Here is a 12,525-nt window from a genome sequence, read left to right on the forward strand (position 1 = left end):
TTAATCCACTTGTCTGCTGATGGGTGGGGCTGGGTTCCCTCCCTGTTGGTTGTTTTGCCTGAGGCGACCCAACACTGGAGCCTACCCGGGCTCTTTGGTGGGGCTAATGGCGGACTCTGGGCGGGCTCACACCAAGGAGTACTTCCCAGAACTTCTGCTGCCAGTGTCCTTGTCCCCCTGGTGAGCCACAGCCACCCCTGCCTCTGCAGGAGACCCTCCAATACTAGCAGGTTGGTCTGGTTTGGTCTCCATCCTGTCCCACACTGCTCCTTCCCCTGGGTGCCTGTGAGCACACTACTTTGTGTGTGCCCTCCAAGAGGGGAGTCTCTGTTTGCCCCAGTCCTGTCGAAGTCCTGCAATCAAATCCCGCTAGCCTTCAAAGTCTGATTCTCTAGGAATGCCGCCTCCCGTTGCCAGACCCCCAGGTTGGGAAGCCTGATGTGGGGCTCAGAACCTTCACACCAGTGGGCGGACTTCTGTGGTCTAAGTATTCTCCAGTTTGTCAGTCACCCACCCAGCGGTTATGGGATTTGCTTTTATTGTGATTGCGCCCCTCCTACTGTCTCATTGCGGCTTCTCCTTTGTCTTTGGAGGTGGGGTATCTTTTTTGGTGAGTTCCAGTGTTTTCCTGTCGATGATTGTTCAGCAGTGAGTTGTGATTCCGGTGCTCTCGCAAGAGGGAGCGAGTGCACGTCCTTCTACTCCGCCATCTCGAACCAATCTCTGCGGTGGCTTCTCTTGTTGTTTTGATGCCTTTTATTTCTCTTTATTGCCTAATTGCCCTGGCTAGAACTTCGAGTGCAGTGCTGAATACAAGTGGCGAAAGGGGCATCCTTTCTTTGTTTTTGGTCTTGGAGGAAAAGCTTTCAGTCTCTCACCACTGAATATGTTTGCTGTGCTCTTGTCATAGATGCCCTTCACCATGTTGAGGAAGTCTCCTTTATTCCTAGTTTATTAAGTGTTTTTATCAAGAAAATGTGTTGAATTTTGTCAAATGATTTTTCAGTATCAGTTGAGATGACTGTGGTTTTTGTCCTTCATTCTTTTAACGTGGCATACTACATTGAAGGATTTTCATATGTTGAACCATCCTTGCGTTCTGGGAATAAATCCCACTTGGTCATAGTGTATAATTTTCTTTTTTTCTTTTTTTTTTTTTTTTTTGTGGTACGCAGGCCTCGCACTGTTGTGGTCTCTCCCGTTGCGGAGCACAGGCTCCGGACGCGCAGGCTCAGCGGCCATGGCTCACGGGCCCAGCCGCTCCGCGGCATGTGGGATCTTCCCGGACCGGGGCACGAACCCGTGTCCGCTGCATTGGCAGGCGGAACCTCAACCACTGTGCCACCAGGGAAGCCCTATAATTTTCTTTTAATATGCTGCTAAATTCAGTTTGTTAGTATTTTGTGGAGAATTTTTGCATCAGTGTTCTTAAGGGATGTTGGTCTGTAATTTTCTTTTATTGTGATGTCTTTGGTGTCAGGGCACTGCTGGCCTCACAGACTGAATTTGGTAGAAAGTGCTCCCTTTAGTTTTTTGGGGAGACTTTGAGAAGGATTGATGTTGTTGATTCTTCTTTAAATGTTTGGTGGAAGCCATCTGGTATGGGCTTTTCTTTATTGGGAGGTGGGTCTGACTGTTGAAGACGAGGCAGCATGGATGAAGCCACCTCCAGTGTCACCCAAAGTCACACAGGCAGAGAAGGTGAAGCCATTACTGGAGACTGTGTTTCTGTGGGGAGGAGAGCTGTGTCAGGTAGATGGGCCTCCTTCCTTATCCAGCTCCCCACTCCCTGGTGGGAAAGAAGGGTCCAGACTTATATCCTGGGCTGGAGTCTACACCCCTTTCCCCAGCCCTGTCTCCCCATCTTGCGCACCCCACTTCCTTCCGTGTAGGTAGCAGAGGGTGTGGGGTGCAGGCACCTGTGGCCCCTGCTGGGTGTGAGGTGGCCGTGTGGACATGACAGGTGTGCCTGTCCCGCCTCCCTGCTGGTGCCACGCTGCTCACCTCAGGGGCGGGTCTGGCAAAGGCCATGGGAGAGGGGATGCAGCTGCCCATTCAGCCTCCTCGGGAGCATCCGCCTGGGAGCTTCTGTTTGGGCCCCTTGGGGCTCCCTTGGGGAGTGTCCATGTGTGCGCCTCGTGATTTCATGGCCCTCCTGGATAGGATCCCCAGGGGTTGGAGAACTGAACACACTCCCAGTAACTTGTGGGTCAAAGATAAAGTCATAAAGGAAAGACGATAAAAATACTACATAGCAAAATGTGTAGAGTGTGGCTGCGGTGGATTTTACAGGGAGACGTACAGCCTTGTCAGGACGCACTGGAGAGGGAGGGAGGTTGAGGGTCTGCGGGTGAATCTTCTAACCTAGGACAGAGGATAAAGAAACCACAGGAAGCGGTCACACGAGCAGAGATTACAGAGCTAGATGGAGATGGAAGTCCCGTGGCCGCCCGGACGTCAGGACACAGCATGGGGAGGTGGGCAGGGCAGCAGGGCCCCTCACGTTCGGCCTGCAGGACACGAGGCTTCCCTCACCCTCTGTCTCCCCAGGACCTGTTTGTTAAGTACGCCTGGAATAACTTCCTGCACTTCCAAGTGGAGCTGTGCATAGCCGCCATCCTGTCCCACTCTGCCCGGGAGGACAGGGCCGTGGCCAGTGGACCTGAGGGCGGGGTGGAGCCTCCACCCTCCAGCGGGGACCCAGAGATCCCCCAGCCTGCCGCCTGCCGCCCCGAGAGCACGATGGTGACCCACGTGAGTCCAGGCAGTGTCACGTGTGTAGCTATGTCCTGCGCGCCCTGTGTGTCACTGCGTGTCCTGTGCATGCCGTGTGTTGCTGTGTGTGCTGAACCCCACCCAGACCATGTGGACATTAACGTTGCTTTGGGCCCTCGTGTGCTTTCTCCTCTAATCCTCCCGTGACACGGGTGTGCTGCTCTCCTTTCACCCGTGAGACGGGAAATCACAAAGAAGGTGTCCGTGTTTGCCAGGGCCCCAGAGCCAGTGGAGTGGAGGGCCCGGGAGGGGTGTGGAAGAAGCCCCGTTGCTGCCCCCGGGTTGGCTCCTCCAGGCCGCAAGGGCGAGCAGCCCCGTCATGGTGTGAGTGCCGTGCCTGGAAGGTGCCAGGGAAGGAGTGAACGTGTCCACTTCTCACAAGAAGGCCTTCTGGGATTTTGAGCCTCTGGAAAGTGGGTGCTCTTCACGGCCCGCCTCTTCCCTGATGCTTTCCTGCTCACCCGAGCACACTGTGCGGAGACCCCTGGGGCTGCCCTTCCCGGAGGCCGGAGCAAGAGCCTCCTGAGCAGCGGCGCGCGGGGCCTGCAGGGAGTCGGCCTTAGTGGGTGTTCGCTAAGGAAGGAAGGAGGAAGCGGCACGTGGGTGGAGCATGTGGCACAGACGGTCCCCAAGCTGAGGAGCCCACCTGTGCATGCGGGGCCCTGGGGCTCAGCTCTGCCCCCCACCCCCAGGTGGCTGCAAGGCTCAGACAGGAGGGGCTTGGCAACAGGGCCCCGAGGTCTCTGGTCAGAGGCCTGGGAGAGGGTCGTGAAGGGCTGCACCTGCAGGCCTGAGCCAGAACACAGCCAAGGGGGTAAATAAGCCAGGAGCGGGCGGTTTCAGTGATGAAAGAGCCACAGGGGGTCGGTGTGTGCAGCGGCCATGCAGGCCAGCAAGGGACCCTCACCCAGATAGTGAGGCCACACGCGGGGTGGGCGTGCGATTTGGGGCCCAGAACAAACATTCCAGGTACGGGAAGCGGCCTGTGTGAGGGCCTGGAAGCAAGTGAGCCCTGGGGCCGCAGGCCTTCCTCCTGGACAGAGAAGGCAGGAGAGTGGCCCGAGCGGGAGTACACGACCGGCCGGAGACTGAGGGGACGAGAATGTCCTCATTCGACCCCCGTCTCCATGTGGGCGACCCTGAGCAGCGCCTGCCCGGGTGCCGGATGCGGGGCCACAGGGCTGGGCTGTAACGCTGTCACTGCCCACAGCGAACTTGGGGCTGATGTGTGCGCTTGCTGCCTGCTAAGCCCGCTCACGTCAGGGGTGGGTGGAGGGGAGTGTGCAGCCCTGCTGGCCCTGACCCATGCCGCCTGTCTGCCAGCTGTTCCAGAAGTGTTGCCTGGTCCAGAGGATCCTGGAGGCCTGGGAGGCCAATGACCACACACAGTAAGGACCACTGGGGCTCGGCGTGGGGCTCCAGGGCTGCCGTGGAGGGTTTGTGTTCAAGGAGGGGTCCCGTCGCTGTGGGAGCAGCTGCAGTGCTGCTGGCGGGGCCAGGGCGCAGGGCAGGGAAACGCGGCCTGGGCTGTGGCCCTGCTCCTGCTCCTCACGACCTGCGCACCCGAGCCCCTGGCTCTGTGGGCCCCTCGCCCTCTTCCTCCCTTGCCTGTCCATCGGCAGAGACCCCAATCCTGTGCCTGCACTGTGTCCCGAATCCTCCCACGTCCCCATCCCAGCCTCCAGCCACTTCTCTTACTGGAGCCGCAAACCCTTGAAAGAGCATCCGGTCCGCTTTCTGCTTCCGTCTTGCCCCATCTGCCCTCTTGTTGCATGGTAAGCTGGGCTCTTTCTGAAACCAGCAGGTGGCGTCACCTCCTGCTTGAAAGTCTTGACTGCCCGGGTCCCTGGTGTGACTGCCGTGTCCGGTGGGCAGCCCTGGCCCCCCTGTGCTCCTACTCTGCCCTGCCCGGGGCTGCTCTGGGCAGGTGGGGGGAGCTCCGCGACCGCACCTCGTTCATCCCTTCTGTCCTGCTGTTACTGAACCCACAAGTGCGTCCGCTCCCAAGTAGCAACAAGCAAGATGGGGCCGCTCAGCCTTCCGCTGGGTCCGGTGTGCAGTGCCCAGGGAGGCCTGTGCTGAGTCTGCTCCTGTATGTTTTGCGTGTTGGTGCACATGTGTGTGCCTGTGTCAGGAGAGGGCTCCCTGCTGTCACCGAGGGGTCCCTGGGCCATAGTAAGCCGTGGACGGGTGTGAGAGCCTGGATGCCTGCAGGCCGCGGCCTCAGTGCAGTTCTCCTGCGACCTGGACAGCTGCTCACAGGCCTCCACCCTCAGCCCAGCTTCACTTCTGGGCCACTTCCGCCCAGTCTCTCCTGACCCCCTTCCTCTGCCGGGTGGGCCCACCGATTGAGGACCACCTTTGCTTCCTCTCTGGTTGTCGTCAGGCTGTGAAGAGAAAGAACACTGTTGAAAGCAAGTGCTGTCCACTCTGGGATTCAGGGGCCGTGTTTCTGTAACAGATGCTCGAAAGTCTTACATCTGATGCTCTTCTGAGTGCATCAGGGATCTGAAGACGTGCTCTTCTGTTGGGTCCTGTGTGGGAGAGATGAGAAGTTGAGGGAGAGCCATGTGTTTGCGGCTGTGTGGGATGTACAGGTGGACGGGAGCCAGGCCACTGCCCCTGCTGCTCTGCCCACTCCCGGGTCCTGGGTCCATCCTCGGTCTTCTCTGGGGGCTCTGGAAGTGCTTGGTCAACGCTTGCAGCCCCACTTGGGCGCGGCTCTGCAGGCCTGTGGTCTGCGCAGAGTGGGAACAGCGAATGCCCGTCTCACTTGTGCGGGGGAGTGGAGCGACGCTGGTGCGGAGCAGGTGCTCCAAAAATAGGCAGCCTGCAGGCGACGCCATGAGATGTCTTCGCAGGGCAGTGGGGCCCGCAGGGAGGAGGCCCACGGGAGGCCGCAGAGCCGAGGCCGGGCCGGGTGGAAGCACCGCGGAGGAGGGCCGGCGGCAGCCCTGACGCCACCCTCTCTTTCAGGGCAGCGGGTGGCATGAGGCGCGGGAACATGGGCCATCTCACCCGGATCGCCAACGCAGTGGTGCAGAGCCTGGAGGGGGGCCCCGTGCAGACCCAGGTCAGCGAGGTCCTCCGAGGTGAGCGCCTCCAGGCCCAGGTGTCGCTGCCCGAGGTGCCCCGCCCCTGCCCTCGGCCCCTCGGCGGACGGGACCAGCAGTGGTGCCAGACCCTTGGCCCACCTTGCCACGGGGGCTGTCCTGTCAGCTGGGCCTGGGCCTGGGCCTTGGCGGCAGTTTCCTCTATGCCCTGGACCACCCGCGCCTGCCCGAACGCCTGCACTGCTGCTCCACCCTCCGGCTCTTCTCTGAGCTCGTGGCTCACCTGGGGAGCCTGACGAGGGGCCCTCTGTGGCCTAAGAGCGGCCGCAGGGCCTGAGCAGAGGCCGCCTTGGCCGGGCCTTCTCTCCCTCATACCCCACGGGCCTCCTCGTCGCAATCCGGGGCCCCGACCGGGGGGGCGCCGCCCACGCCCCTTCCCAGCCCTCGCACATTCTGGGCGCCCAGTCTGCAGCTCCCAGGCACTGGGCTTTCTGGCCTGAGCTGGGGAGAGCCCGAGGGGTCTCGGTTCAGATGGGAGAAGGCGGGCAGCTTAGAAGGGCCTGTGTGGCCTCTTGGGGAGGAGGACGCCAGGCCAGCCCGAGAGCAGCACGCGCTAGGGTGACTGGAGGGGCATGCGCTCGGGGCGGCCTGAGGGTGATGGACAGTGACGACCCCCAGAGGCTGGGGCCCTGTGGGCACTTGGGAGCTCGTGCTGGTCTCACAGCCAAGGCAGTTTGTCCCCCACACTTTGTGGGGGCCTGAGGACAGGGCTGGCCAAGGGGGAGGGGACGCGCGTGCTCAGTGAACAGGGAACGGGAGCGAGCACCGTCTGAGGGGCCCCTGAGCGCTGTGTGTGCTGTCGGGGTGGGGTGGTCCCCATCCCTTCTGGGGGCCGTGGTGCCCTGAGCCCGGGGCAGGCAGGGGAGGTGCTGGGTCTGTCCCTGTCCCGGGCTGGGGAAGCTGCCCCGCAGACGTCCAGTTGGTCGTGCAGTGGGTGTGGCCTCCATGGCCCCCCACCCCCGTGCCCTTGCCCAGTTGCCGCCATGGTGACCTTGGCCGTGGCCCCCTGTGGTCCCGGGGCAGCTGTGAGCCAGGAGGCTCGGGGCGGGGGGCGGGGTCCTCTGACATGAGCGGGGTGCTCTCAGTCGGTGGTATCTGGGCTGGGGTCCGGTCCCCTGCCCGTCGGCACCTGTGACGAGCCTGCGCACCCAGGACGGCCCAGTGTGGGGTTGGGGGCGAGCGTGAAGCTCTCTCTTTCTGGACTGTGAATGTCTCTGGGCTCCGACCTCCCCAGAAAAACAGACACAGCCAGGCCTGCTGGGTTGGGCCTGTGAGGCCAAGAGGGACGTGACTGTGCCCCGTGGTTCCTGTGTCCCCGGGGCTCCCAGGTCGGCCTGTGGGCCCTCGCGGGACCAGGATGCAGCTGCTGGCTCCATCCCAAGGGCTCACCGGGCAGCCTTCCCCGCAGGGCTCCCCTCGGACTGCCGCGGGCGCTGGGAGAGCTTTGTGGAGGAAACGCTGATGGAGGCCAACCGCAGGAACGCGGTGGACCTGGTGAGCAGGCCCCAGGCCGGCCGAGCGTGCGGGGCCCTTGTGGCCCTCTGGGCAGAGCGCCGTCCTCCCCCTGGTCCCTGCCCGACCTGGGCTCGCGGCACTCGGGTGCCCGAGGCCTGGTGCGCCCCGCACGGGGCGGGGGGGGGGGTCGGCGCGGCCCCGGACGCCTTCTCACGCCTGCCCACCCCGGCCGGCCGTTGCAGGTTAGCGCCCAGCATCTTCGCCCGTCGAGTGAGGACGAGGACATGGAGGGCGTTTTCCCTAACGAGCTGTCCCTTCAGCAGGTGCGTGGGGCCAGGCCCCCTCGTCCCCACGCTCGCGGCAGCGCTCAGGCCTCGGGAGTGTCCTGCACGGGTCACCAGAGCCTCAGGCGGGGCTGGAGGAGGTGCTCCTCCGCGCGCCCCGCAGGGGGTGCAGCTGCACCCTCCTCTACTTAGGGGGCGCCCCAGGGCCACTTGACATTGATGAGACCCTTGGGGACGTGGTGGGCGAGTGGAAAGTTAGAGTCACAGGCTGTTTGGACGTGGCTGCCTGGGGGCGCCCAGCCGAGAGGGCAGGACGTGGGAGAAGCCACTGAAGTACCAGGGGGTTTCCTGAGAGCGGCCGGGGTCCTGTCGCCCAGGCTTTCTCCGAGTACCAGGTCCAGCAGATGACAGCCACCTTCGTGGACCAGTTTGGCTTCAGCGACGAGGAGTTTGCTGAGCAGGACGACAGCGTCAAGTGAGCCCAGTGGGACATGCCCACCGGCCCCACCCTCGTGCCTTTGGCGGGGAGCCGGGCTCTGCTCGGTGTGACCAGGTCCCTGGCCTGTGGTGCAGCCCTGCCTGGCCTTCGGGGCCATCACACCATTTCCTCAGCTGGAAGCCACATGTGACCCAACGGCCTGGAGACGCCCTCTGGGGAGGCAGAGCAGCCGGGTGGGAGTCACCCCTGGCCGCCCATCCAGAGGTGGGAGGGGAGCCCATGCACCCCCCCCCCCGCCCCCGGGCTCGGCCTGCAGCCCTAGCCCCCGCCTTTGCTGCCCTTGGTGGGCTGCCTCCCCCTTGGCTCCCTCTTGGTGGGACTTGACAGCGACCCTGTTGTCCTCGCAGCGCCCCATTTGACAGGATCGCGGAGATCAACTTCAGCGTCGACGCCGACGAGGACAGCGTGAGTCCCGTGGGTGCCCCTTGGGGGTGGCCAGGCGTGTGGGGGCCGTGTGGCCCACGTGTGCTCTCCTGCAGCCTGGTGCCGCTCTGTTTGAGGCCTGCTGCAGTGACCACATCCAGCCCTTCGACGAGGACGACGACCTCTGGGAGGACGAGGAGACACACTGTGTGGCCCGGGTGACCAGAGCCAGGTGGGCCTGGTGGGCCTGGGGGCCACACGGACACCAGCCCTGTCTCAGCTGTGCCGTGGCGCCCTGGGCGGGCGGGAAGGGCTGCTCTGACCGTGGGTCTCCCCCCAGGTTCGGGGGCCCTCATGCTTCGGAGAGCTTCCGGAAGGACAGCCCGGAGCGCCGGGGCCAAGGTGGGGAGGAGAGCTCGGAAGCAGACGGGGATGGGACTCGCGCGGGCGCCCCTCGGGCTGCCATCCAGAAGGAAGATCCTCGCGTTGAGGGTGGCTCAGAAGGTAGATGATGGGGCCACGGGGTGCGGGCTGGGCAGGGGGCTTGGGCGGGAACATGGGGGACAGAGGATTTGGTGCCCTGGCCTGTGGGCCTGTGTGTGTGCGCGTGGCTGGGCTGCTGTGGGCCTGATGCCCACTGACCCCCCCCGGCACACGCTTTCAAACATGCTCCTGTGCCCTTGGTCTCCCGCCCTGTCACAGTCATTCTTGGCCACGCCGTCACGGCTAGAGGCGGGTGTCCCCCAGTACCGTGGGGGAAGGCACACCCGCACCACTGCTGTGGGGCCTCCACCACCGGTCACGTGCTGGTCAAGGGGCCTGGACACCGCGTCTCCCCCAGCAGGCGCCCCGGGGACGGTGTCTGATGAGCCGGTGAATTCCACGGCCTCGGGCCTGGCCCCGGCAGTGGCGATGGACGTGGGTTCCAGTGTGTGGGCGGCCAGCGCGCCCAGCGCCTCGGCTGCAGAGGAGAGAGGCTGGGCCAAGTTTGCCGACTTCCAGCCTTTCTGTTGGTGAGGCGGGGCTGGGGCGGGGGGCGGCCCCGGCTGCCTGGGGGCCTGCTCTCCTGGGCGTGCGCTCAGAGTTGGCCTCGTCTGCAGCTCTGAGTCGGGGCCCAGGTGCAGCTCCCCCGTGGACAGAGGTCACGGCGATGCCCAGGGTGGCCTGAACCAGGGCCCAGAGAGAACCCGTGAGTAGGGACGGCCCTAGGGGCAGGGCGGGCGGGAGGGGGAGGCCAAGACCTCGGGGCCACCGTGTTGCCCTGGTGATGTTGGGGTTTGCGCCAAGTGCGGGAACTGGAGTGGGTGTGTGGAGGGGGCAGGGCCCCGGCTCCAGGCACAGGACAGCCAGCGAGGCCCTCGGGCTGGCCTCAGCGCACAGGTCCGACCAGCCCACACCCGTCTGTGTTGCCAGGACCCCAGGCAGAGCCTGTCTCCCCAGGCCCGGCCACCTTCTAGGTGTGGATGACGCGTGCGCGCCGCGCCACCCCAGTGCTTGTCCTAGGACCTGTTCAGGGCGCTGGCCCTGAGCTCCCTGTCAGATGGGCTTGGAAGCCCCCCCAGGGTATCAGGGCCACACGGGGAGGGACTTGGAAGCCACAAGGCTGAGTGGTGGGTGGCCCTCCCACCACTCCACTTCAGGAGTGTTCCTCCTGAAGTTCCTGTGAACGCACAGGCGCACGTGTGCACGTCACACGCACGCGGCAGCGGGTGTGGGGCCAGGTCTGTCGCCGGTTGCAGGCTGAAGTGCTCGCGTGCGCCGTACTGGGGTCCCTCTGTCCTCACCTGGTGTCGCCGGCTCCCCGTGTTGCAGCTGGCACGGCCACTCCGGGTGCCTGGAGCGCGTGTGTTGCCAGGAAGGCGCCCCTGGCGGCCTCCGGCAGCCGCAAGGACAAGCAGAAGATGGCTGTTGCCTCGGAGGCTGTTAGGGCGGGTCCCGGTCGGGAGGCCCCCCCACCGCCCGTATCGGTCCCCAGGTGAGCCGGACAGGCTGGGTGGGGGGCCCCCGGGTGCACACGGGGGTCTGGCTGTCCCCAGCACTCCGCTGGCCTGGGGGCAGGCCGCCCCTCCTGTCCTGATGGCCCCATGACTCCTTGGAGGCCAGCTTTGGACAGGAGGGACACCGCTTCGTCCAAGTGGAAGCTGGGGTGGCCATTGTGACAGCACAGGGCCAGCCCGCCTCAGGCCGCGCGGGAGGGAATGGCCAGGCATTTGGGGTTCCGGGTGGGCTCTGGAGCTGCCGCTCTCCTGGGGCGGGTGCCTAGTCCCAGACTTGCACCCACCTCAGCCGGGCGCCTCGGACACACGCGTCCATCACGCTGGACCGGTAGGACGGGGGTGTCTCGGGACTTTGCTTGGGGCTCTGACCCGGGTCGTCCTCCCTGCAGGCTTGGCCCACGCACCCCACCCCTGCGCCCAGGGGGAAGGTCCAGGCCTCTGGGGTCGGTCAGCTGGTGGACACATAACCTCCTGGCTGGGTGGCGGGGGCAGCGTGAGGACCCGCGTGTGGTGAAGACGGAACGGGGCCGGAGGGCTGGCGGGACGTGAGGGAGAAGGTGGTGCTGGGGTCAAGGCCTGAAGGGGCTGGGGGGGCCGGGGGGGCCAGGCCAGACCCCCACGAGGGGACGAGGAGCAGAGAGCGACGGTGCTGCTCCCGTGAGGTCCCCAGCCAATGACCCTGGAGCGTCCCTGCTGACGCTGGGGGTCCAGTCTAGCTCCCAGGACCCCAGGGCGCGCCTGGGCTCGCGGCAGTGGGCACAGCCTGGAGGGAGCGGGGTCAAGCTGCGCAGTGCGTGTCGGGGGAGGGGCGGTTCCCGCTGCTGCTGCAGGGTGGGGCGCGCTTGCCGCTGGGCCGGGGAGAACCTCAGCGCTGGGGTAAAGGTGCACATGCGCCTCCCAAACCGTTTGATTCCTTCTTGAAGCTTAGAGTCATCGAAATTCTTAAAACTTTTCCCTCTTCCTAACTCCCCGCTCCCCAAAAAACCCACCCGGCTCCAAGAAGCAGTTGATGTTCTGAAAACAAGCCTTCTGGTTCTTGGGCGGTCTTCGCGAGCCTTGGGCCACTGTGGGGGGACACGCAGGGCTTGTCTCCAGGCTCTGGCCTCACTGGCTCGCGAGGGGCAGTGCCAGGCTGGAGGAGACGTCACACGGCAGAAGCAGGCGCTGGCCTGGTGGGGGGCCATGGGCTTGCTCTCTGGGCCCCAGACCAGAGCTGAGTGCCAGGGCTGGGTGTCCCGAGGCCGCCTGCCTCCTGCTCTCCGCCTTTCTAGGTGTGGCCCGAGAGGTGTCCCAGGGAAGGGCCCCGGGCCTGCGTGCTCCCCAGAGCGGTGAGGGCTGCTGGGGGCACCTGCGAGGCATGTTCCAGGCTGGGGGGGGCGGGGCCGGGGGGAGGGGGGCGGGATGCCCGGGACGAGTGCTACGGGGAAGGGGGCTCCGCACTGCGCCGGACCGACAGGCGGGCTCCGTTGTGTTTGGAACTTGGGGCGGCAGAGGAGCCTGGGCCACCCTGGGGGCACCGGGGGGGGAGGTGCCAGGCGGGGGGGGGGGGGGCGGGGGGGAGGGGGGCGGGATGCCCGGGACGAGTGCTACGGGGAAGGGGGCTCCGCACTGCGCCGGACCGACAGGCGGGCTCCGTTGTGTTTGGAACTTGGGGCGGCAGAGGAGCCTGGGCCACCCTGCAGCGGGGAGCCCCACTGGGGCTGGTCCAGTAACCGGAGCCCGTCTGCCACGCAGGGCTGAGTGCGCCACCAGCACGCCTCCAGACCTGGCCTCCCTTGCGCCTGTGCAAGTGACCTCTGCCCCAGTCGGGGCCGTCCTCCCCGAGGCTACTGTGGCGGCCACCACAGTACCGGGCAACGCCGGCCCCGCCCTGGCCACCCCGGCAGTCTCTCCTGTGCTGGCCACAGCCGTCACCCCTGCAGCCCCAGCTGTCTCCACGGCGGCCACCCTGGGGACGGTGACAAAGGACAGGTGAGCAGGTCGGACCAGGGGAGGGGCTGGGTGGGGACCCTTGCCCTGAGCGACTCCTACCCACCCCC

At 65.0% G+C, this 12,525-nt stretch overlaps 1 protein-coding gene across 1 annotated transcript in view; it reads left to right on the forward strand.

The window, feature by feature from the left end:
• The window catches only part of PPP6R2 (protein phosphatase 6 regulatory subunit 2), an 82,631-nt gene that overhangs the window by 66,358 nt on the left and 3,748 nt on the right, over positions 1–12,525 (forward strand). The window contains exons 13-25 of the mRNA XM_028490789.2: positions 2,551–2,754; positions 4,099–4,163; positions 5,752–5,867; positions 7,297–7,382; positions 7,586–7,666; positions 8,005–8,102; positions 8,474–8,531; positions 8,606–8,721; positions 8,830–8,993; positions 9,334–9,502; positions 9,590–9,678; positions 10,302–10,464; positions 12,221–12,457. Coding sequence (XP_028346590.2) covers positions 2,551–2,754; positions 4,099–4,163; positions 5,752–5,867; positions 7,297–7,382; positions 7,586–7,666; positions 8,005–8,102; positions 8,474–8,531; positions 8,606–8,721; positions 8,830–8,993; positions 9,334–9,502; positions 9,590–9,678; positions 10,302–10,464; positions 12,221–12,457 — 1,646 coding nt within the window. The remainder of the gene's footprint in view (positions 1–2,550; positions 2,755–4,098; positions 4,164–5,751; positions 5,868–7,296; positions 7,383–7,585; positions 7,667–8,004; positions 8,103–8,473; positions 8,532–8,605; positions 8,722–8,829; positions 8,994–9,333; positions 9,503–9,589; positions 9,679–10,301; positions 10,465–12,220; positions 12,458–12,525) is intronic.

This window comes from Physeter macrocephalus, chromosome 6 (genome assembly GCF_002837175.3).
Source record: "Physeter macrocephalus isolate SW-GA chromosome 6, ASM283717v5, whole genome shotgun sequence".
Classification (NCBI taxonomy): domain Eukaryota; kingdom Metazoa; phylum Chordata; class Mammalia; order Artiodactyla; family Physeteridae; genus Physeter; species Physeter macrocephalus.